At 42.1% G+C, this 25,725-nt stretch overlaps 1 protein-coding gene and 1 long non-coding RNA gene across 3 annotated transcripts; both read left to right on the top strand.

Annotated features, from left to right (window-relative positions):
* Positions 1 to 638: 638 nt before the first annotated feature.
* LOC306921698 (uncharacterized protein) lies at positions 639 to 10,590 on the top strand. Of its 2 annotated transcripts, none has more exons than XM_079498958.1 (5): positions 639 to 739; positions 1,288 to 1,924; positions 3,063 to 3,209; positions 5,036 to 7,099; positions 8,893 to 10,590. In XM_079498958.1, exons 2-5 carry the CDS (start codon positions 1,325 to 1,327, stop codon positions 9,229 to 9,231), a joined length of 3,150 nt encoding a protein of 1,049 aa, XP_079355084.1. In that variant the 5' UTR covers positions 639 to 739; positions 1,288 to 1,324; the 3' UTR covers positions 9,232 to 10,590. The 2 variants fall into 2 exon arrangements, with proteins under 2 accessions (XP_079355084.1, XP_079355083.1); XM_079498957.1 differs by having other exon boundaries at positions 714 to 897.
* Positions 10,591 to 11,011: 421 nt separating this feature from the next.
* LOC306921730 lies at positions 11,012 to 24,038 on the top strand. The gene is made up of 5 exons (XR_013789819.1): positions 11,012 to 11,186; positions 11,386 to 12,104; positions 12,393 to 12,548; positions 16,171 to 21,167; positions 23,173 to 24,038. It is a non-coding gene; the product is annotated as an uncharacterized lncRNA (long non-coding RNA).
* Positions 24,039 to 25,725: the final 1,687 nt, after the last annotated feature.

Below are 25,725 nucleotides of genomic sequence, written 5' to 3'. Positions count from 1 at the left end.
CCCCGGCTGGGTCAGATGTTTCTGAGGATACGTGTGTGTGTGTCTGTGTGTATATATATATATATATATATATATATATGGGCAGTACAGTGAACCAAGAGGTGTTGACTCATCACACAAACTGAGTGAATTCAGAAATGGCAGAAACCATGAACACGACTCGAAATTTCAACTGTTAGTAAGTGGACAAACCTGATGTAGATTGTACTGTGAGTCTGTACTTCATATTAGTAATGACTGAGTAATTCATATTAAAGTCGTATTTGAGATATGTTCATTAGACTACACATCTACTCCACTACAAGCAAATATTATATATACTTTAAATTATAAAAATAAACTAAACTGATACATTATAATGTAATATTAAACGTTATACATGAATTAATTGAAATCAGCCCCATCTTTACCTCTACATTAAAGCGAACACATGAATGAATTACAAAGACAATCCATAGGATTTTAAATGGGCTGTTTAGCACAACAAGTATGTTAGTCTGTCTACTTATAGATATTTTGTATAAAACAATTGTTACTGAACTTAACTGTACTAGTTTTCAAGATTCTGATTCCTGAATAGACTACCAGACCTGGTGGAGATAGCGCAGACAGAAATGCAAAACGCACTCCGTCCAGATGGTGGCATCCTATTTGCAGTCTTTAACATTTGAACACCACAAAACAAGTTGGATGTGTTGTTTGCTAACTTAGCTTCCTCACGTACATTTTCATGGACACGGTAAAAAGAATATTAGTTGTGTGCAACCCATATAACTCTACTAAACTCAACTCACTTTAACAGCTTACACCTGTGATGTGAAATGGACATATTGATGTTTCGTTGGAGATGCGACTGAAGATGGGCTCGTCTGGATAGTTATATTTCATTTGGAATAGGTAAAAGTCGTTTGTCCAATTTGTTGAATTAACACAGTAGGTCCTTGCAGACTGGTCGCGTTTTTCGGAAAATCAGCGGAAACGCAGCAGCATGTTTTAATAATGTCAGGTCTACCTAAAATGATACGGTCATTATGGTCGTAGAGAGAAATGTGTCATGCATGGCTCAGGGGCCACTCAGCAAAAGTCCAAGTCCACAAATGTATTTTGTAACGGACTACACGACTGGTCTAAAAAGTAAACAGAGTAAGCCGTGGGTTGAGTAGCAGTGTTATATGGAACCTCTGCTCATACTGGAGGGAGAAGTTCCATATGAGGCATATGTGTTATTTCCGTTGGACATTGTTGATTTATTTTAATCTAATGTTTCCCCCTTGTTTTACTATGCAGTAATCTCACCAACATATAAACTGGAACGGAGTAAACAATGAATCCTACAGACTGGCAGTACACGAACCAGAGACAATGGGAAAGCCTTGATCCAAGACAGAGGACTGATTCCAGGGAAAATACAGAGAATGTCCCACATTGTGGTTATTATTCAGTGAATGACAACAAACAACCACATACCATGATGGCTATTGCTACTAATAAAGAATTAGAGCATCACAATCCTTCATCCCATAGGCATAGGTCATACAAGCTGAATTCCAATATTCTTAACTCAGAAATGGTCACATCAGAGTCGGACCCAGACAGCGAACCAGAGGAACTGAGTAAGATAGATGAAGAGTTGGCAAGGAAGAGGAGAGAACTTCAACAGATTGAGAAGCAGATACTCCACAAGAAAACTATGGATGCTATGAAAACAACTGGACTATTAAAAGCAAAGACACCATGTCAGATGTTTAAAGAAGATCGTGAAGATCTCTCGCACAGCAAAGTGGACAGTTCTGTGAAAAATACAGGAGAAAAGGGTGTAGGTTTTTCCAGTAGTAAATGGTCTTCAACCTACAAAAATAGACCACTGAAAGAGAGGGTGAATGTTATTTTGCAGCAACGTTGGTCTGATGGGTTTCTTGCAAAGGTATGTGATAGGTTATTTACTACAGCATCATGTGAGGGGTCAAAAACTAAGCATTTGTTTTACACAAAAAACACTCCTGTTTTTAGCCAAGGAGTGTTCAAATACATATGCAATGGATTTGGAATAAACCCTAGTTAGTAGTTTGACCCCTTGCATGCTACTTGAAGCAGAATTAAAGCAAATTTTGCCTGCATATAGGTTATTAATGGTACACCAACTGTCAGCAGCTGTCACAGGTGTGTTACTAGACATTTACAAACGCATAGAAGAAAGTTATTGGTAAGGAATTTATTCTCAGATCACATAGTTACAGTGACATTAAATCACACACCAACTTTTCGGGTAGGAAGCCTTCATTCAACCTTTTATTTTCTCTGAAATACATAGATTACATGTATGTGCAGAGATTACAGAAGGCACAACAGAATCGTGTTATTGAAATAAGAACCTTATAAATACAATAGTTATGTTAACTAATCGTACACATTTACCATTAGTAGCTAAATTAAGGCTTCACAGGGCAGCTGTGGCTCAGGAGGTAGAGCAGGTCGTCCAATGATCCTTGGATCGGCGGTTCGAATCCCGGCTCCTCCTGTCCACATGTCGAAGTGTCCTTGGGCAAGACACTGAACCCTGCATTGCCTCTCTGAGTCTGTCGGTGTGAGCTTGCCACCATTGGTGTGAATATGGGAAGTGAGGACGCTGGCGTCGACTGTTCCCCGCTTCACCTCCCAATGTATAAATTAATGAACGATTGTAAAGCGCTTTGAGCACTTGGAAAAGCGCTATAAAAGTGCAATTCATTATAGCCAAAATATTGGTGTTTGATTATATGTCGGCAACTGTGAGGACTGAGGAATGTGTGGCTATTTCTCATTTACTATTTACTCATGCCCTTCATGCATGTATTTTTGTGGTGTATTGTGTGTGAACATTATAATAATTTATTAATATAATATATTATATTAATATATCCTCCATATATATCTGTTTTGGTCTTGTAAAATATGTTTTAATCTCAATGGGATGATTATTAAAATAAAGGTGATTAAAAAAAAGTAAAAATAAAAACTATTTAATATGCCTGCTGTATATGTGCCTCAAATGGTGTAATGAACAATTTTCCTTCTAACCGCAGGCCTTTTCCACTCCATCTGACCACCTGCCATCACCTAATCCTGTGAAGACGAATACCGTGAACAAAGATGACCATCCTCTAAAAGTCAGAATGAAAGCTTTGATGAACAGGCACCATAATTCTGGTGTATTGGATTCACATGGGGAGGTTTGTATGGAAAATGTCAACACACTATATTCTGATGAAGTAATCACTGCTATTGAGTGTTCAGCAATAGGGGTTTTCCTGTCTCTCCAGTCCTTTAATAATCAGAAAATACATTTTCAAGTGGGTTGCCATTCATTTCAGGCAATCATCTCTTTGCGTCACTTCCGATTTAACTTTTTCCTGTATATTGTGTGAGATATCTTTTCTGATTGGATAAAATTAATTCCCGACTTGAAAATGCATTTTTTTGGTTTACAACAGAGCTAGTCTCTTGAGACACTGTTGAATCATGTCAACTTCAAAGCAAAAGAGGGCGTTGTTTTGCCAATGGGTTCTCAGATTGCTACAGAGCTGGAAAGACGGGGATACCCATTTTACTGAAAAAGCACTCGCTATACTCACAAACTACGTATAGCAATGATTAGTATCAGAAGGCCGTATAGAACTATCACTTAACAAAATTATCACATCCCCAGGTTGGCAGAGGAAGTGTAGCGCCCAGGATTACATTAGATAATTGGCACTGGGTGAAAAAACTAAGTTGCAAAATCGTGGGATAAGAATTATAGAGAAAAAAATATATATATATTTATATCACATACCCAACCTTAACTATTGTACAATTCCTCCATGCATAATATTTATTTGAATTGCCACTTTGGATATGAAATCTATAAATATTTGTCTATATATGTTTGTTTGCCAGTTAGATTTAGTTTTCATTAAACTTGATTGTCATTGGAATGTTTTCTTGATGTGGGCATCACCCACATCAAGAAAACCATATCTATGGTGACTGTTTTGGCTCGACGATAGAACATTGTAAATTATATAAGCTGATGAGAGATGTCATTAGCGCCTGCATGGAACACTGCACTTGATACTTACAGTATAGACAGAGTAGGCTAGTACAGTGGTTCCCAAACCTTTTTTGCTTCAGTACCCCCCTTTTCCTGGTTTCTGCATCAATGTACCAGGACTACATGTTACTTAGAAAAAGATAACATTTTAAATGGTAAATGAATGCCCTACTTTGCCATACTACAGTGTCATACAGAAGTAGCAACACATTTTGAACATATAGATCTGCAATTGTTTTGTTACTTTTGAATTTGAATCCTGAAACATAGCCGTTTTGGACATATGACATATCCACCCGATGTAAGAATGAACGATAACCCGTGAAGCAGTGAAAGACTTAAAATTAGTCCAGTTTTTACATGTTCCACATTCTCTCACACTCCCCCTTTAGTACCTCTACATACCCCTAGAGGTATACATACTGGTAAAATGGTAAAATGCTTTACATAGATTGTGCATTACATTCACCCATTCACGCACACATTCTTACACCGATGGTGGCGGAAACCATGCAAGGCACCAACCAGCACATCAGGAGCAATTAGGGGTTCAGTGTCTTGCCCAAGGACACTTCGACACTAACTCTGGGGGAGCCCGGGTTCGAACTGGCAACCTTGCGGTTACCATCCAGCCACTCTACCCCTGAGAACCACTGGACTAGTACACCACCCTCAAACAGGTGGCCCATATGTTATTAGTTTTGTCATTATTATCGGGTTAGACTTGTGTAAAATAAACGAGTGACGGCCGAGCTACACCAGGCTTTTCAGCGTGCGTTTACGCGTGTACGCACACACGCACTTATAGATCCAGTCCTATTTTAAGTGCGCGTATGGGGGGCTCGCATGCGTAAACGTGCGTTGAAAAGCCTGGTCTAAGCTTGAAGCTCACTCACATTATTTTTTTAACTGAGGCATACTTCACTATTTAGCGAACTGATCTTTTTTTAATCTGCTCTTCGATAGGTCCCCGTTAAACCACCCCCTTCCTGTGAGAGCCCTAGTACCACAGTGGCGGAAAATGACTTGGTTGTCAACGGATTCCAGCGTTTCCTCAGTGTACTTAACAAAGGGGTGGACATTGACATGCTTACTAAAATAGTCAATGATGACAATACGCTTCCCCCTACTGGTCAGGAGCTTCTGCATAGCCCGCCCCCTGTTGTGAAGGAAAAGTCAGATGTGTTCAAGAGTGAGAGCAAACAATTGCGAAGTGGAGCTGGGCAGAGAGACCGTTGGTCTTGCAGTGAAGAGAGGAAGACTGAGCTATCTAGTAAAGAAATGTCCAATTGGGAAGGTAAAAGAAACATCCAGCCTGAGGAGATATCCACCCGCAGTGATGATAGAGGCAGTAGCCATTTTGGCTCTAGTCGTAGATCCAGGTCTCCCCCAGTGGTGGAGGAGAAGAAACCCAAACTGGAGCAGCATCAGGAAGAGTTGCAAAACATTCTGAAGACCATTGGTTTTAGTTTGGATGCAGATGACATGTGCAAACTGGCCGAACGCACACAGGAGAGGCTCTATGGGATAAAACATGAAACTAAACTAAAGGAGTTGGCCAGCACAAGGGTGAGTGAGAAACATCAGCAGAATTCACAAAGTCCTCGCAGTCCTTCCTCTTCATTCACCTCAGTGCCTGACAGCCCTAGATCTAGTCCCTCCTGCCATCAGCATTCCTCCAGCAAAACCTTCAGGGATAGCAGAGAACAAACGCAATGTTTTGAATACCAACACTCTAGGCGGAGAAGCAGAGAGAGTAGGAGAGCGCAAGAGAGAGAACGAGATTGTGATAAAGACAATAATACAATTGTTTCAAGAGATGGTGCTCCTGGTCACCATCTGTATCCAGAGACCCCAGAATATCTCGTTCCTTATCCTGATGCTGCATCTGCAATTCCAACGTACCATTCTGATTCTGGATCTGCAATTCCAACGTACCAGTCCGATGCTGGATCTGCAATTCCAACGTACCATTCTGATCCTGGATCTGCAATTCCAACGTACCAGTCCGATGCTGGATCTGCAATTCCAACGTACCATTCTGATCCTGGATCTGCAATTCCAACGTACCAGTCCGATGCTGGATCTGCAATTCCAACATATAATTCTGATGGTGCCTCTGCAATTCCAAAATACCCTTCAGTAGAGCACTTGAAGCAGGAGCTAGATACAGTTAGAAAGGTTATAGCTCTAGTAAACAGTGACCCTGCAAATAATTCAGAGAAGGAGCTCAAGTTTTTACAAGAGCTAGCAGGAAAAGAACACAATATTTTAAAGAGACTAGAGCAGAACTCAGACCTGTCACTGAGTGAAGGCCAAACTGGACAGCAATCAGACCTTTGTTACCCTCATGCCATCAATACTGTCCAGCACTCAGAGTACACCACCTACCACAGTGACCCTAGTAACGGCGCTTTCTCAACAGCTTGGAACTATGGGTCTAATGTCATTCCACCTTCATCCTCCTATCCCCCTGGTTTTTGTAATTATGCAATGACTCCTTTATGTCCCCCTCCTGACACTGGAGCCTTGTTTGGCCAAGATTACCCTCATCCATATATCCATCCGTATCCACCTGCTGGCTGCAACACTGCACTTGGACATTCTCACTTCAGCACAGATGTGTCAGTGATTAAGGGCCAAACTGGACGGTCATTACCTCATAATAACCTCATACAACTCACTGGTGTGAAGAAAACGGAGGTTTTTGTTTTTAGTCTGTCAGAAGAGCTGAAGTTTGTTATAAATTCTATAGCTCGAGCAAAGTCTGGCCCTGTGACCAAGTCAGGGGTGCAACCAAAGATTTTTAAAAAGCCAGCAGGAGTGGATCAAAAGAACATTTTAAAGAAACTAGATGGAGGCCTAGCTGGACAGCAAGCACGCGTCTCTACTATCAAGAAAGCAACATTCCAAACAGAAGAAAAGATAATGGCAGAACAAAAGGAAGGGCAAAAAGAAAGTCAGAGAAAAGGACAGCTGGAAGTAGAATTACCAACAGAAGAGGAAATATATGCAACCCTGATGGAAAAGGTGAGCAGATTTGTATTCATTGTCATTTTAAACTAAAGTTAGTAAAGCATTTACCATTTTTAAAATTATTTCAATCTAATGTTTTCACTTCATGAATTCACTCTGTATCCTTGCGTTTCTTTTAAGCACATATATTTTCGTAGTAGTCATTACAACATTTAGCTGGCAGCATTGAGCGCCCTATTTAGCGTATCTCCAAGTCTAAGCGCCACTCACGTAGATCCCGTAAATCTGCTTTAGTCTGGCCGCCTGCCAATCCCGTAAATAAATTATTTCACGTAAATTGGTGTAATCGATAGCCGACTCCCGTTTAGGGATGGAGCCTGAAAATCAGGTTCATTACACATCCGGTTCGGCATTTATCGATACCCGAGTATCAATAAGCTATTTGCTTGACGAGCCTGTTATAGGGTATAGCCACAGCGGCTGACGTGTTTATGTTTATGTTTATTGAAGGATCCCCATTAGAGACACATGCCTGAGCCTCTAGTCTTCCTGGGGTCCTGACGTCATGGGCCACTCGCTATATACGGGGCCGGGACGCGACGGGTGGTTGCGTTGTGCATCATCGTTTGCCTGTGTCGCGCTTCTCAGTCTATCGAAAAGGCAGATCTACAAGCTCACAACGCGGTGCATCCAGACGCGGTTTGAGAGAGCATTTGAGAGCATTCGTGCACGGAAAGGATCGAGGCAAAATATTCTGTGATTTTTCAAAAGTAGGTGAAAAATCACTATAAACCCGGGCACAGAAATAGTTAGTGTGTTAAAGGTAATATAGACAACTTTATATATAGTTTTGGCCTTTTCCCCCTTTAGCATCCCCTTTTTGATGATGCTGGGGTGTTTTCCTGTAGGCAGCCTCTGGGTTGTTTTGAGTTCTAGGTGTTTACAGCCGGGAGAAGGGGGTTAGTGGGGGAGTGACAACAGCGCAAGGGTGTGACGGTGTCTTCAACCCCAGTCCCCAGCTGCACGGTTTTATATTATGAAAATGGAAATTGCGCCACGCAATATATATTTCCCCTAAAATATCGTAGTTTTACCAACATAAAATAGTATGTTTATGATTATTTATCGAAATTATGGGAATCGCTATGTAGCGCCTGGTCTGAAATCCAGCAGCAGTTCTCACAACGGTGGCTTACTGGCTAACCTCCCGCGGAGTGTATGTTTCTCGGGTCTGCTCAGACCTCGCTCGCTGAGCAGCGGCCAGCCAGAGCAGGAGGGGAAGGATCCGACTCATCCAAGATGAGAGAACGTCGGATCCCCCACCAAATCTCCTGTTAACATCAATATCGTTCATGTGAAGTAGTTTGTTTGTGCTTATTTGTTGAAATGGAAGTGGCGTCACACCACGGCTGCCTCAGCCTGCCTGGCGGGTTGAAACGTGGATTCTGCCATGGTCGCTGGCCGCTAGAGGGTAGAGGCGTGGAGCCGACACTGAGTAAGCCACCACCGTTGTTGACATTATTTTTACTAGCATGGTTGTGACTGCGAATGCCTGCCGGCTTGAAGCCTGCATTGTACCCGTGCAAGTCGATCACAACCGATATAGGAATCAGAATCTCGCCAATGGTGGCTCGCCCCTCGCCGTCTTTTTGTTGTCTCAAAATTATCAGTATTCCAGAAAACCCCAATGATGTTGCACATTTCATAAAAGTAAAGGTTAAATCCTCAATCTCCATGGCTACAAAAACATCATATTTGCACACATTGTGCTAATAATTGATTATATTTTAATGATTGATGATTGATATTTTGATTATTTTATTTTGCTTTTATCCACGTGTCCCCAGGAGTCACCTGCCAACAACACGGACAGCCACACAGCGGCCGCCACGGCTCGCCAGGAGGACACGGCAACACCTGGAGAGAATGACTCGACTGTCCCCGGGGGAGAGAGCCAAAAAGAAGACGTCATCATGGACAATGGAGACGTGGAGGATGTTCGCAACTGGAGGATGTTCGAGGAGTTTCGTAACTACAAAGGCAAAGTCCTAGTTTGCTGTGTACTTTGTTCCCACCATATCCTGTGCGCGGCAGACTGCAAGAACATTGCCCAATGTAAATCGGAACACAGACGTGGGAAAAAACACATAGCAGCGGTTAAAAAATTCAACGCCAAGAAGCTGTAGGAGGATGAGGGTAAGTGGAGAGCTAGCACAGAGAGCAGGCAGAGACGAAATGTTTTTATAATCGTCATGGGGGCCCGCCGCAAGACGAGAATTGTGCGAACGGGCGCGACCTGCTGCGGCACAAACAGGACGAACCGAGGCGAATATATAATCAGGTCCAATTCCTCATGGGGGCCGAGATCCCTGGTCCAATTCCTCATGGGGGCCCTGGCCCCCCGGCCCCCACAGACTCTACGTCACTGGTGCATGGTCTGCTATGTGCCAGCATATGAGCATATGATGTCATATCATATGCTGCTAAGGGACATACGCATCGTAGCACCTGACTGATAACATTACTTGCACGCTCTGCTTGCGTAAGTAATTATTCTAGATATATTGCTTCCTCGAAATTTGAGGACGAAATGTGTGGACGGAATGAGTCCTCAGATATTGTGCACTGTGATTGGCTGGAAGGTGTGTCATTCTGCGCTGCGATTGGCAGAGCATTGCATAGCGAGTGTGCCACAGGGGACACCCAGTGGGGGGCAGGAGGAGTTTGGGAGGTAGGGATTGGGTATATATCCCTGAACGGGTGTGGACTAATATTATTAATTTAATTTTACATGAATTTGCCCAGGGGTTCAATATCAATTTTTGAGGTGCGCTAGCCCCTCACTTCACACAAGTGTGATTTTTATGTTAATTGTGTTATTCAGTGCATTGTTACAAAACCAGATAAACTAAAATGAACAGCGAAGATACCAGCTTACCTACCTAGGACTTTGTGGTGTCTTCTGTGGTTCCAAATTGTAAATCTGCAATTGAGAAAGATTGTGTGCAAGTTTTATACCTGAATACTAATTTGCCTCTAGTCCCATTTTAAGACTGATTGGCAGTGTAGCTCTCCTATTTCACATTTCAAAATATTTGTAGACACTGGACAGAAACATTATGTAAACGTTGACAGGGCTAATAACAAGGACACAAATTGTTTTTGTTTTTGCTTTCCCCCCTTGTTCCCCTGTTTAGAAAATATGTTTTTCCGCAGCAATAAATGGCAGGGTGTTGTAATAGGTCCTGTCTGTCTGAGTGTGTTTGTTAATTCTTCTTATTTTATACTCTGCAGTTTATGGCTTTCCGGTGCCTCTGTGTCCCCTAGTTGCTGACAGTATCAGTCACCATAAAAAGACGGGTGTTTTTGATGAATCTATCATGGTTAAAATGGTTTAAAGTTACAATGGATTTGTATAGGGAGGGGGCGGGGCAGCTAAATTAATATCAAATATCTAAATACTGAATCGAGCAACTTAAAAACTGTCTGGGTGTTCACATAAGACTGCAGAGATGAAATGACAAACTCCAAAAGTGAAATATCCCTTTAACATTGTCAGTATAGGCTTATCAAAATAAAATGTACTGTAATTCTGCAAACTGTTAATAAATATTCCAATCAATCTGTGTGTGTGTGTGTGTGTGTGTGTGTGTGTGTGTGTGTGTGTGTGTGTGTGTGTGTGTGTGTGTGTGTGTGTGTGTGTGTGTGTGTGTGTGTGTGTGTGTGTGTGTGTGTGTGTGTGTGTGTGTGTGTGTGTGTGTGTGTGTGTGTGTGTGTGTGCGCGCGCATGCATGCACGAGTGCGTGTGTGGTGTTTTTTGTTTTTCAAAACAAATTTGACTCCGTCCACATGGTGGCGTCGTATTTGCAATGTATCCTGATCCTCGCCTTTCACTCTATGGTCTTTCCACCTCGGAGGATATGTCGGAAAGCCAAAAGAAGAAGAAGAAGAAAGGGTCGTGTGGAATATGTGGATGGCTAATATTATTGGCTATTTTAGTATTATGGTCAACATGGTCGTTTGAGTAATAATTACCGTAATAGTTTTTACAAGCAAGCACTGTGGAACCGCTAAATGTCACCGTTTTATGGACACAACAACAATGATGTTTTGGTGGAGACGGAAGAGCCGAAGAGGAGCTGTGAGTTGTTTATTATTTAACTAATAGGGATCAATTTGGGTTTCTCTCTCAAAGTTACAAAAATAATCAACTGATTTGGCTTATTTTAACACTGTCGTTACCGAAATCTGTAGTTTTCTTTGTAGAATAGAAACGCATGTGTGTTATGTTGGACGTTTGCTGATTAAACTTCATGTTTTCCCCTTGTTTTATTATGCAGTAATAATCCCACCAACATATGAACTGTTTGGAATGGATTCTACAGACTGGCTCACCAGAGACAATGGGAAAGCCTTGATCCAAGACAGAGGACTGATTCCAGGGAGAATACAGAGAACACATAGTGGTTATTCAGTGAAAGACAACAAACGACCACATACAATGATTGCTATGGCTACTAATGAAGAATTGGAGCATCATAATCCTTCATTCCATAGGCATAGGTCATACAAGCATAGGTCATACAGGCTGAATTCCAATAATCCTAACCCTGAATTGGTCACATCAGACCCAGACAACGAACCAGAGGAGCTGAGTAAGGTAGATGAAGAGTTGGCAAGGAAGAGGAGAGAACTTCAACTGATTGAGAAACAAATACGCCGCAAGAAAACTACAATTGCTATGAAAACAACAAGACCATCCTTAAAAAGCAGCAAAAAAGCAAAAACACCATGTCTGATGTTTAAAGAAGACCAGGAAGAGGATCTCTCTAGCAAAGTGGACAGTTCTGTGAAAAATACTCAGCCCTTTATGAGTACAGGAGAAAAGTATGTACCCTTTATAAGTACAGGAGAAAACGATATACCCTTTATAAGTACAGGAGAAAAGGATGTAGGTTTCTCCTGCAGGAAATTGTCTTCAGCCTACAACAATGGACCACTGAAAGAGAGGGTGAATGTTATTTTGCAGCAAAGGTGGCCTGATGGTTTTCTTGCAAAGGTATCTGGTAGCTTGATTTATCTGGCTATTTCTTAACTGGCCAGTGTGGCCACGTATGTTGGGCTGTTGGTACGTCATGCCCCCGTCCTCATAGTTGGTGACATTTAATCACGCACTGTTTCGGCTATGAATCATCACCCTGATGAATGCTCTAGCTAAAACATTTGTGTGTGATTAAATGTCTCCAACTATGAGGACTGAGGAATCTTGACATACACACCATTTGTTTTCTAGTGGTGTAGATGTCTGTATATGGTGTAACGAACTATTCTCCTTCAAACTGCTCAGGCCTTCTCCACTGCAACTGACCACCTTCCATCACCTAATCCTGTGGAGAAGACAAATTCATCGACCTTGAACAAAGATGACCATCCTCTAAAACTCAGAGTGAAAGCTTTGATGAACAGGCACTATAATTCTGGTTTATTGGATTCACATGGGGAGGTTTGTAGCTTTGAACACTTGTTCAGCCTTATCATACTATCACTTAGGTCACATTCACACTAGCATGCTATAGTGCGATTAAAACGAATCCTGCTGCGTATTGTTGGAAAGTGCGCTTTGTTTGGCAGGTGTGAAGGCTCATTCGAATCCTGATGCACATCAAATAACCACATTCTACTTCGCCAAACTTTGCTTCCAATCACACTTGATTTCGATTCATTGCAGGTGTGAATGCAATCCGCTGTGCGGCAAATAAAGGAAATTAAGCAAACAATGTGGCGGATGAATGAGGAGTAAACTAAACACAACTGGAGATGGACAAGGCATATTTTACGCAGCGCAAAGATGTTATGTTACCGTGGATAGACATGACACACACACACACACACACAACGTACAGTCCCCGGCGACCCACTGCATCCACGTAACCCTCACTTTACGTCCTAAATCCCAATTATTACTCTGTATATATTTTTGAACACCATATATTTCACTGTATAGTTTATGAATTTAACACATTGATAAGTTCCCTGCTGCGGTTCGACACAGCCAGTGTGAAGGCAAACGCAGCTAATAAAATATGCAAGAATCTCCGCCCATTCGCATCGAGTCTATCGAAGTAGAGGTGTGAATGTGACCTTAAAGTGCAAGACCATTTTTAGTTAGGTAGAGTTGCTTAAGTTGTGTCAAATCTGCAAAAAAAAGCTTACCACTAGCTTTCTTCACAGATGTGTTCATAAAGGTGTCTGCTATCACAGAAAAAATTGTTCCAAGCCAACTCCCTTGGGAAACCTTGTGGGAGCCAATCAAAGTTGGGGTACTCGGAGGGCCTAGGCTAAAAGCAGGACATTTTAAAATTGGCCAATATGAGCTAGTGAGGTATGTAAATAGGGGTTATATTTGGGGTGATGAATCCGTTCCAGCCATTACCTTTGTGTGTGTGTGTGTGTGTGTGTGTGTGTGTGTGTGTGTGTGTGTGTGTGTGTGTGTGTGTGTGTGTGTGTGTGTGTGTGTGTGTGTGTGTGTGTGTGTGTGTGTGTGTGTGTGTGTGTGTGTGTGTGTGTGTGTGTGTGTGTCACAAATGCATCTTCATTGAAACGAACTGTTGAAACAGAAGTAGACGGACACAAGAAATTAATTTGCCAGGGCTCCTCAAATTTTCAGAACTAAAATACATCGCATGGATGCACCTGGGACGTATCCTCAGTGATGTTTCCCAAGGTCCTCTGGGTTTCATACCGGGTAGGGGCGGCGGTGGCTCAGGGGTAGACCGGTAGAGTGGCTGGATGGTAACCGCAAGGTTGCCAGTTCGAACCCGGGCTCCCCCAGAGTTAGTGTCGAAGTGTCCTTGAGCAAGACTCTGAACCCCTAATTGCTCCTGATGTGTTGGTTGGTGCCCTGCATTGTTTCCGCCGCCATCGGTGTATGAATGTGTGTGTGAATGTAATGCACAATCTATGTAAAGCGTCTTGGATAAAGGCACTATATAAATGCACCATTTACCATACCCCTCACTCGGGTGACCCAGCCGGTGTGATCAAGTCCTGACTTACATCCCAGTAGCTACCCTCGATCAGTCCCATTAGGGAAAAACCAGGGACACACAATCCGCTGCTCCAGAAATACTCTGCCGGTACTGGGCGGGCCATCCGGTACCGAGTGGGCACTGGGCGGGCCATCCGGCACTGGGTGGGCACTGGGCGGGCCATCCGGCACTGGGTTGACCCCGCCTCACCAGGTCCACTCCTGCTCTCACCAGGTGCAGCCAGGACCTGTGCGTTGCTCCAGATTCACAGCACCAGACTATCTTCTGAACTTAGTCAGTTAGTCAGTCATGTGTATTTATTGTTTACAAAAGCATACTTTCTTTTTAGCACCTAGAGCCATATTATGTTTATTTATTTTGTATTAATGAACTGAAAGTCTGAGGAGCCCAGGCAAATTAATTTCACCCTTCTTTGACTGTTAATATTGTTTTAAGATGTGACCCCACACACACACAACAAACAAACAGAAAAGAACACCATAGATACAGTATGCATTGAGATACAGTATGCATAAAATAGCTTATTAGTTATTACACATGTCTGGGACATACAAAAGTAGGCGTGGCCGATTTGATGCCCAGGGAGTCATTTTTACTGAAAGGTAATGGCTGGAACGGATTCATCACCCCAAGTAACTGCTATTTACATACCCCACAAGCTCATATTGGCCAATTTTACATTTTCCTGTATTTATCCTAGGCCCTCTGGGTAACCCAACTTTGATTGGCTCCCACAAAGTTTCCCAAGGGAGTTGACTTGGAACATTTTTTTCTGTGATAGTAGACACCTTTATGAACACATCTGTGAAGAAAGCTAGTGGTAAGCATTTCTTTTGCAGATTTGCCACAACTTAAGCTAACTTTACCTAACTATTTGGTAGAGGTTTTGGGTTGTTGTTTCTAACCCTTGCCATGATGTAACTCCAAATGTGGACAAGAAATAAAAAAAGAATTGGTCCAGTGATTACTGATTAGAAATTGATAATTCAAAATATTCTCCTCATTGACTTACACTGTACACTGGAACAGCTCTCAAAGTCACTCTTTTATTATGTAAACAAACACAAAGTTGATGCAGACAATATAGAGCATCACCAAACCCAGTACTGTTTTTTTTCTTTTTCTTTTGTTGAACTGTTGATTTACTATTTGAAGATCCATGGATCCAGTCCGGATTTTCTTCCTAATCAAAATGGCTAAAACAACAGGAAGTTAACATTTTTATATAAAAAAACAGTAGTGGGTTTGGTGATGCTCTAGTCTATATTGTCTGAATCAACTTTGTTTACCTAATAAAAAAGTGACTGAGAGCTGTTTCAGTGTACAATGTAAGTCAATGAGTAACATATTTTGATAATTGATAGCATATAATTGTCAATTTCTAATCACTGGAGCAATTATTTTTGATTTCTTATCCCCATCATGGCAAACTACACAACCCAAACCTCTACGAAAGTGGTCTTGCACTTTAACTATTGTACGATTCCTGTAGCCTGGTTAATAAACCAGACCGAATCAGCCGTTGGCAAAAAAAAGTTGCCTACCAGCGGATTACGGTCTGGCGAGGCTCAGTAGCACGCCTCTTTCCTACAGCAGAGAACGGGTCGGACCAATCGGGACACGGTATGCAATATAGGCGGGCTTTGGTACAGTGACGTTCAATGCTTGAGACCTTTGACTGACAGTAGCTCTGACCAATTGCGTCAAAGAGAAAATGTTCCCCGGGAAATTAAATCCAAGTGGAGCCAGCCCAGACTGATATACCGCGACAGTGTTGTGTGATATTAGTCTGGCTTATTAGCCAGGCTACGATTCCTGACCTCCATGCATTATATTTGAAATGAATAGGCCTATATTATACACGCACTTGCCACTTTATTAGGAACGCTTGTCCAACATAACATAAATTAACAAATGTATACTCAGCTATGGCATGCAACTATAATGTCTTTCTTGAAAATATAAAAGAAAAAGTAAGCTTGTGAAGTAATGAAAAGCTCACTCAAAGTTTTAATTCACTGATGCATGCGCCACTTTTTAATATAGTGATGTTTTCTGTCATGTGCCCTTCGGCAGGTCCCTGTTAAACCACAACCTCCCGGCCAGAGCCCTACTACCACAGAAAATAACTTGATTGTCAAAGGATTCCAGCGTTTCCTCTGTGTACTTAATAAAGGGGTGGACATTGAGATGCTGACTAAAATAGTCAAAGATCCTCCTACTGGTCAGGGTCTTCTGCATAATCAAATCCCTGTTGTGAAGGAAAAGTCAGGAGTGTGCAAGAGTGATGACAGCCAACAATTTCAATGTGGAGCTGGGCAGAGGGACCGTCGGTCTTGCAGTGAAGAGTGGAAGACTGAGCTACTCGATCAACATATTTCTAATGAGGGATGTAAACGAAACATCCAGCGTGAGGAGAAATCTGCCCAGAGCAGAGGTGACCGCCATTTTGGCTCTAGTCGTAGATCCAGGTCTCCCCCAGTGGTGGAGGAGAAGAAACCCAAACTGGAGCAGCATCAGGAAGAACTCCAAAGCATTCTGAAGACCATTGGTTTTAGTCTGGATGCAGATGACATGTGCAAATTGACCGAACGCACACAGGAGAGGCTCTATGGGATAAAGAATGAAACCAAACAGAGGTTGGACAGTACAGGGGTGAGCAAAGGAAGTCAGCAGCATGTACAAAGTGATCACAGTCCTTCCTCTTCATCAACTTCAGTGGCTGACAGACCTAGTCCTAGTCCCTCCCACCATCATCATTCCCCCAGCAAAACCTTCAGGGATAGCAGGGAACAAACACAAAGTTCTGAATACCTACACTTTGGACAGAGAAGTAGAGAGAAAGAGAGAGCGCAAAGGAGTGAACGAGATGGTGATAGAGATAAGAATACAACTGCTTCCAGAGATCAGTATCCAGAGAACCCAGAATATCTTGTTACCTATCCTGATGCTGCATGTGCAATACCAATGTACAATTCTGATGCTGCTTCTGCAATTCCATCATACACTTCAGTCCAGCACTCGGAGTACACTGCCTACCAGTACCACAGTGACACTAGTAACTGTGTGTCCAATGACATCCCACCTTCTTTGTTCTCCTATCCCCCTGTTTTTTGTAATTATTCAATGATGACTCCTTTATGTCCCTCTGCTGACACTGTATCCTTGTATGGCCATGTTTACCCTCATCCATATATTCATCCATATCCACCTGCTGGCTGCAACACTGCACTTGGACATTCTTACTTCAACACAGATCTGTCACTGATTGAGGGCCAAACTGGACAGCGGTCATTACCTCATAACCTACACATCAACCCTTATTGTCAGACAGAAGTCACTGATATGAAAATACTAACAAAACAACCGGCAGTACAAATAAATGGACAAGAATTGTCTAATGGGAAGAAGGAGCTAGATACGATAGAGCAGAACTCAGACCTGTCACTGAGTGAAGGCCAAACTGGACAGCAATCAGACCTTCGTTACCTTCACGTAATCAATACTGTCCAGCACTCAGAGTACACTGACTACCATAGAGACACTAGTAAAGGTGCAACCTCAACAGCTTGGAATGATGGGTCTAATGACATCCCACCTTCGTCGTCCTGTCCCCCTGGTTTTTGTAATTCAATTAATCTGCTATGTCCCTCTGCTGACACTGGAGCCTTACTTGGTAAGGTCTATCCTCATCCACCTGCTGGCTACAACGATGCACTTGGAAATTCCTACTTAAACTTAGATCTGTCACTGACTGAGACTGAGGGCCAAACTAGACAGAAATCGGGCTCTCATTACATCCACGTCATTAATACTGAGAAGTCTAGAGGTACTGGGAAAAAAAGCGTGCAGAAGGAAAATAAGAAGCAACAGCAACTTATTTTGGGACGGGCAAAGCAGGAAAACAAAAGGCAGCTGGCGTTTGTTAGAAAGTCTATAGCTCGAGTAAACTGTTGCCCTCTGATCAATTTACAGGAGAAACAGAAGAAATTAGAAAAGCTAGCAGGAGTGGAGCAGGACATTTTAAAGAGACTAGAGCAGAACTCAGACCTGTCATTGAGTGAAGGCCAAACTGTCACCAAAGCGAAATTCCAAACGGAAGAAAAGAAAATGGCAGAACAAAAGGAAGGACAAAAAGAAAGTCAGAGAAGTATACAAGGACAGCAGTTGGAAGTAGAATTGCCAACAGAAGAGGAAATAAATGCAGACCTGACTAAAAAGGAGCAGAACCCTGATCTGCCACTGAGTGAAGGCCCAACTGGACAGCAATCAGACCTTTGTTACCCTCACGCCATCAATACTGTCCAGCACTCAGAGTACACCGCCTACCACAGTGACACTAGTAACGGTGCTTCCTTAACAGCTTTGAACTCTGGGTCCAATGAAATTCCACCTTCATCCTCCTCCTATAACCATGGTCTTCTTCAAAAAGGGCGTTCTCCCTCTCGGCTAAAGAAGCAGTTAAAGTATGTTAGAAAGTGTATAGCTCGAACAAACTGTGACCCTACGAACGATTCTGAGTTGCGACAGAAGCTAGCAGCAAAGGAACAGGTCCTTGTGATGAATCTAAAGAAGCGGAACACAGTACTGTCACTGCGTGAGCGCAATGCTGAAAATAGAAGGCAGATGAAAAATAAGCACAAGCAACTTCTTTTGCAAAATACAAAATGGAAAAAAATGACACTAGAGCAGAACTCAGACCTGCCACTGAGTAAATGCCAAACTGGACAGAAATCCGCCATCAATACGGTCACCAAAGCGAAATTACAAACTGAAGAAAAGAAAATGGCAGAACAAAAGGAAGGACCAAAAGAACATCAGAAAAGTGTACAAGGACAGCAGTTGGAAGTAGAATTGCCAACAGAAGAGGAAATAAACGCAGACCCGACAAAAAAGGAGCAGAACCCAGACCTGTCACTGAGTGAAGGCCCAACTGGACAGCAATCAGACCTTTGTTACCCACACGCCATCAATACTGTCCAGCACTCAGAGTGCACCGCCTACCACAGTGACACTAGTAACACTGCTTCCTTAACAGCTTGGAACTCTGCGTCCAATGTCATTCCACCTTCTTCCTCCTCCTGTACCCGTGGTCTTCTTCCAGTAGGAAAAGGGCGTTCTACAGCTTGGCTAAAGAAGGAGCTGAAGTTTGTTAGAAAGTGTATAGCTCGAGCAAACCACGACAATGCGAACAATTCTGAGTGGCGACGGAAGCAGCTAGCAGCAAAGGAACAGGACATTTTAATTATCCTAAAGCAGAACTCAGACCTACCACTGAGTGAAGGCCAAACTGGGCATCAATCCGCCATCATTACTGTCACCAAAGAGAAATTCCAAACGGAAGAAAAGAAAATGGCAGAACAAAAGGAAGGACAAAAAGAAAGTCAGAGAAGTATACAAGGACAGCAGTTGGAAGTAGAATTGCCAACAGAAGAGGAAATAAATGCAGACCTGACTAAAAAGGAGCAGAACCCAGACCTGTCACTGCGTGAGCGCAATGCTGAAAATAGAAGGCAGATGGAAAATAAGCAAAAGCAACTTGTTTTGCAAAATACAAAATGGAAGAAAAAGACACTAGAGCAGAACTCAGACCTGCCACTGAGTAAATGCCAGACTGGACAGAAATCCGCCATCAATACGGTCACCAAAGCAAAATTACAAACTGAAGAAAAGAAAATGGCAGAACAAAAGGAAGGACAAAAAGAACATCAGAAAAGTGTACAAGGACAGCAGTTGGAAGTAGAATTGCCAACAGAAGATGAAATAAATGCAGACCTGACAAAAAAGGAGCAGAACCCAAACCTGTCACTGAGTGAAGGCCCAACTGGACAGCAATCAGACCTTTGTCACCCTCACGCCATCAATACTGTCCAGCACTCAGAGTACACCGCCTACCACAGTGACACTAGTAACGGTGCTTCCTCAACAGCTTGGAACTCTGGGTCCAATGATATTCCACCTTCTTCCTCTTCCTGTACCCGTGGTCTTCTTCCAGTAGGAAAAGGGCGTTCTACAGCTTGGCTAAAGAAGGAGCTGAAGTTTGTTAGAAAGTGTATAGCTCGAGCAAACCGTGACACTGCAAACAATTCTGAGTGGCGACGGAAGCAGCTAGCAGCAAAGGAACAGGACATTTTAACGATCCTAAAGCAGAACTCAGACCTGCCACTGGGTGAAGGCCTTTGTTACCCACACGCCATCAATACTGTCCAGCACTCGGAGTACACCGCCTACCACAGTGACACTAGTAACAGTGCTTCCTCAAAAGCTTGGAACTCTGGGTCCAATGACATTCCACCTTCTTCCTCTTCCTATCCCCCTGGTCTTCGTCCAGTACGAATGGGGGATTCTAACTCTTGGTTAAGGGAGGAGCTGAACTTTGTTAGAAAGTCTATAGATCAAGCAAACTGTGACACTGCGAACAATTCCGAGTGGCGACGGAAGCAGTTAGCAGGAAAGGAACAGTACATTCTAATGATCCTAAAGAAGAACTCAGAACTGTCACCGAGTGAAGGTCAAACTGGACAGAAATCTGCTGTCAATACTGTCACCAAAGCGAAAGTCCACACAGAAGAAAAGAAAATGGCACAACAGAAAGAACAAAAAGAAAGTCAGAGAAGCATACAAGGACAGCAGTTGGAAGTAGAATTATCAACAGAAGAGGAAATAAATGCAAACCTGACGACAAAGGAAAAGAACCCCAATCTGCCACTGAGAGAAGGCCAAACTGGACAGAAATCCTTACATTCTTCCTCCTATTGCCCTGGTCTTATTTCATGTCTAGAAGAAAATGGACTTTCTCCCTCTTTGCTAAAGAAGCAGCTGAGGTATGTTAAAGAGTGTATAGTTCGAGAAAACTATGACTCTTCGGATAATTCAAAGTGGCGACTGAAGCACCTAGCAGCAAAGGAACAGCACCTTTTAATGATGCTAAAGCAGGACGAGCCCCTATCCGTGAGAAGAGCAAGAGAAGCAAGAGAAATAATTAGGAAAAACCAAAAGAAAGTCAGATTAGCACACATGTGGAGCAAATAGAATTAGAATCGCCAACAGAAGAGGAAATAAATGCAAAAAAGGTGAGCAGATTTGTATTGTATTGTCTTTCTAACTAGCATTTACCACTTTTTAGTCATTTCAATGTTTTCACTTTATGAATTCACTCTGTATCCTTGCATTTCTGATGGACATTTTAAGCACGTACATTTTCGTTCTAGTCATTACAATATTTAGCTGGCAGCATACAGTATATATTCTTTCCTTCCTTTCCAAAGTCGTAGAAAAGGTGGTCTTTGCTCAGCTCCAAACTCATTTGAATAATAATAACCTATTTGAGAAATTTCAATCAGGATTCCGCACCCGCCACAGCACTGAAACTGCCCTTCTGAAAGTAACCAATGACCTCCTGCTATCTGCAGACGCTGGTCATTGTTCCCTTCTCATACTGCTTGACCTAACAGCCGCCTTCGACACCATTGATCACTTAACACTCATTCATCGACTGGAGAAGGTTGTGGGCATCTCTGGTGTTGCCCTCCAGTGGTTTAAATCATATCTGAGTGACAGACTTTTTTCTGTTGGCATAGGTGAACTCACCTCCTCCCTCGCCCCGTTACAGTCAGGGGTCCCCCAGGGATCAATCTTAGGACCTATATTATTCTCCCTCTACCTGCTTCCCCTAGGAGAGATCATCCGTAAATACAATATTAATTTTCATTTCTACGCCGACGACACACAGCTCTATCTTCCCATTGATCCCAACAATAAAGACAACCTATCCACCCTCCATAAATGCCTTGCGGACATTAAAAGCTGGATGTTAGCAAACTTCCTCCAGCTTAATGATTCAAAATCTGAGGTGCTAGTATTTGGCCCCCCTCTCGCCAGAGCCCAAATAGAAAATGACCTTGGCCCCTTAACCATAAATCTCAGGCCCACTGTTAAGAATCTAGGTGTCACTTTTGATCCTGACCTCAACTTCGAACACCACATTAAAAAAGTCACTCAATCATCATTTTACCATTTAAGAAACATTGCCAAAATAAAATCATTTCTATCCCCCTCTGACCTGACAAAAGTAATTCACGCATTCATATTCTCACGCTTAGACTACTGTAACTCTCTGTATACCTGCCTCACTAAAAAATCTATTAATCGTCTCCAATTAGTACAGAATGCTGCTGCTCGTCTGCTAACTGGCTCCAGGAAATTTGACCATATCACCCCCGTTCTAGCGTCCCTGCACTGGCTCCCAATTCCCTTCAGAATAAATTTCAAACTCCTTCTCACCATATTCAAGGCCAGGTCCAGTCTCGCTCCACCCTACATCGCCGCTCTTATCTCCCCCTATGTCCCAACCCGCTCCCTGAGATCCTCATCCAATGACCTTCTTAAACCTCAAATCTGTCGGCTAAAGTCTAAAGGAGACCAGGCCTTCAGCACCATAGCGCCAATACTTTGGAACACACTGCCCCTACACATCAAGCGTGCTGAATCAGTGTCCTCTTTTAAATCCCTTTTAAAAACACACTTTTATAGATTAGCTTTCACTCCCAATTCCTAATTCTTGTTTTATTTTTAAATGTCTTCTGCTGTATATTTGATTTGTTGTTGTAAAGCACTTTGTAATGAAAATTTGAAAAGGTGCTATATAAATAAAGTTTTATTATTATTATTATTATATTGATATGTATCTGGAGGCAACCCGTTCTCAGGGGGCTTTAGCCCCCTCTGGTGGAGGCTTAGCCCCCCTAAGCCCCCCTCCCCACAAACCCAATTGACTGACTTCAATGTAAACCAAAATTCATTAGCCCCCCTCTGAATAGCCAGCCCCCCCCAATAACTATGTTCTGTCATGTTCTCGTCACCACCCGAAGATGTCAAAGTCGGCGCTTGTTCAGGTGCATTGCGTATCCTACCATGTTGACACAGAGGGAATGATAATACTATAACTTGATAACCCACCTTATCGCCATGCAACTCAAACGGCACAGAGTCAGTCAGCCTAGCCTGTCTCGTTGTCAAAGTTTTGTGTTGTTTGGACTCAAAGTGTATGCTTTATTGTACTTGCCATCTCGCATACAGGCTGCTGCTGCTGGTGTGGTGAGCAGGGAAGCAGCATTGAGTGTACATTAAGTGTTCTCCTGGCAGAACACAGCCTCCCCTTCACCAAGACTTCTACTGGGCCTCCTCATCATGGCCACACAAATGTAACAGAATGTCTCACGGCGCCAGGCCAGTGGTCCCCAGAAAGAGGTCTGATGCGCAGGCCCACATTTCGTGGACACATCCTACCCTACTGGCTCACCTGCCAGTGTGAAGACCCACTGGGAGGGACATGGCGCCTCTCTCCTACTCCTCCTGCTCAACATTACCCATTTACAGATGCCATGCATTGACAAAGCTCATCCTTCCCGCCCAGCTCCCCTCCCCTGAACATGGGCAATTATTTTCATATAGGCACGAAGCCGTCAAGCCAAATGCTTGGTGAGCAGGTACTTTTTTTGTGCTACCCGAGTGCACAATTTGAATTATTTTTTAATTAATTTGCCCAGGGGTTCCATAATGATTTATTTTCTTAATTTTTTAAAGAGAACTATTATCCTTATTTACACTATTGATTCTTAGAGGGTGTTGATCTTGACATTGTATTACAGGTTAAGTCTTAAGTGTGTTATTTGGTATTTTTTGGTATTTTGGCATTATGTTATAAAACCTCAAACAAACTGGTGTGCTGAATGCAGTGTTGTTCAGTTACATTTAAAAAGTAATTAGTTATAGTTACTAGTATGTCGTCTGAAAAAGTAACTAATTACTTTACTAGTTACTAAATTATGAAATGAACTAGTTACTAGTTACTTTGTTTTTCTACTTTTTATATAGTAAAGTAAACAAAAAATCACACCTGTGTGAAGTGAGGGGCGCTAATATATTAAAGTCTAATTAAATTATCTTTATTGTTAATGGCATTTAATGTTTGTGTTAGGACAAGATGATGTAAATGTTCCCTTCATTGTCAATGGCGTTTTTAAAACAAACATTGAACTAAAAATAAACATTAAACCTTTTTATAGGAGGGGCGCCCCTAAAAAATAAAGGTTTTAATACAATTTTCCAATTCAGACACTGTTAAATCCCTAATGTCACTGCTCCAGCTTGTTTTAAAGGAGCATTCAGTGATTTGGGTGATTTTGAAAACCCCCACGCTCACGAAACTAGGGTTTTTTTTTACCCCAGGGGCTTACTGGGGACAGGGAGGAACTCCTTATATGGTCAGGACACTCTATAGTAGTTATTTTGGATCACATTACATAACATGGGTAACTACTCACCCATTGAAAACACAGTAACTATAATGGCGTTACTGAATGGGAAAATGTAAAGAGTTACGTTAAAAGTTACAGCAAAAAGTAGTTTCTTTATGTAAAGTAACTAATGTAAGGACTTTAGTTCCAACACTGGCTGAATGCTATACACAGTGTTCTTCCAGATCAACTAAAGAGACCAGCTTACCTAGCGGTTTGTGGTGTGAATTATTAATGATAGCTAGGACCAGTATGATATTAATTGAAGAGTGGACAACACACAAACTGTGATCATCTTTATAATTAATTAAAATGTATAATTAATGTATTATAATCTATTTGAACACCACTCCAAATTTCCCCTTTTGGAATGTGGACAAACCTTAAGTTTATTAATTATATGTTTTCACAAATAGACTGATGAATATCTAATACCAGTCCTATATTATTTGAGACAATTATGATTATAAGACTACACAAATTGTGGTTGTGTTACATTTTTAATCAATTAGTCTGTAACATAATTCACTGAGTAATAATTACAGAACCAAGTGATGTCTTCAAAGTGCGTCTGCATGTGTAGTGGATAGGCATGATTGATTACATTCACTCAAGTACTGTACTTAACGTGGCACTATGTAACTTTTTAATGAATTGACTAATTTGTATGGTCGAGTATGTTCATACAATATAATTTATGGAATGGGGCGGTTGTATTTAGTCTCCCTGCTCTTCTATGATTGTGGTATGCGTCTGACATCATTATACGCAGACATTATGCAGGAATGCCTAATGAGTGGCAAAAACTACTTTCTGCCCTTGACCGCCCATACATCCGAACAGAAAAGCCCTAACTGATTGCATTATACCCTTTTATTGGGACATTTAGATTGTGTCAAAGCCAAGGTCATGTCTCAACCTAGACCCAGGATCTGACACGAATTTTGACCTGATGGCCATAATTACATTTATCCCCTGGGCAAGCAGGCAGGCTATATTAGCACAATGGTAAAAAAGGATTTGCACGGGTCCGGGAAACCGGGTTCAAATCTGGTAACTGAAAGTTACAATTTACTTTTACTTTGACTATTTTAATTTTTATTTACAGGTCATTCATCAATACAGGGACTTCATGAACAGAATAGTGTGGAAAAGTTACGGCCAGTCAGACCAATGCTATGTCTAACCAAAGTATGCCTCCCAATTTTATATCATTCAAGAGAATTCATCAGAAACCTTCATAGGCTATTCAACATTCATTGCACATATATGTTGTAAGCTTGATGATTACGGCATATAGGCCCACAGCTCATGAAAATAAACAATCCAGTAT

This window comes from Electrona antarctica (assembly GCF_951216825.1).
Source record: "Electrona antarctica genome assembly, chromosome: 4".
Classification (NCBI taxonomy): Eukaryota; Metazoa; Chordata; class Actinopteri; order Myctophiformes; family Myctophidae; genus Electrona; species Electrona antarctica.
Note: the sequence above shows the minus strand (reverse complement) of the source record. Positions and strands in the feature narration are given on the sequence as shown.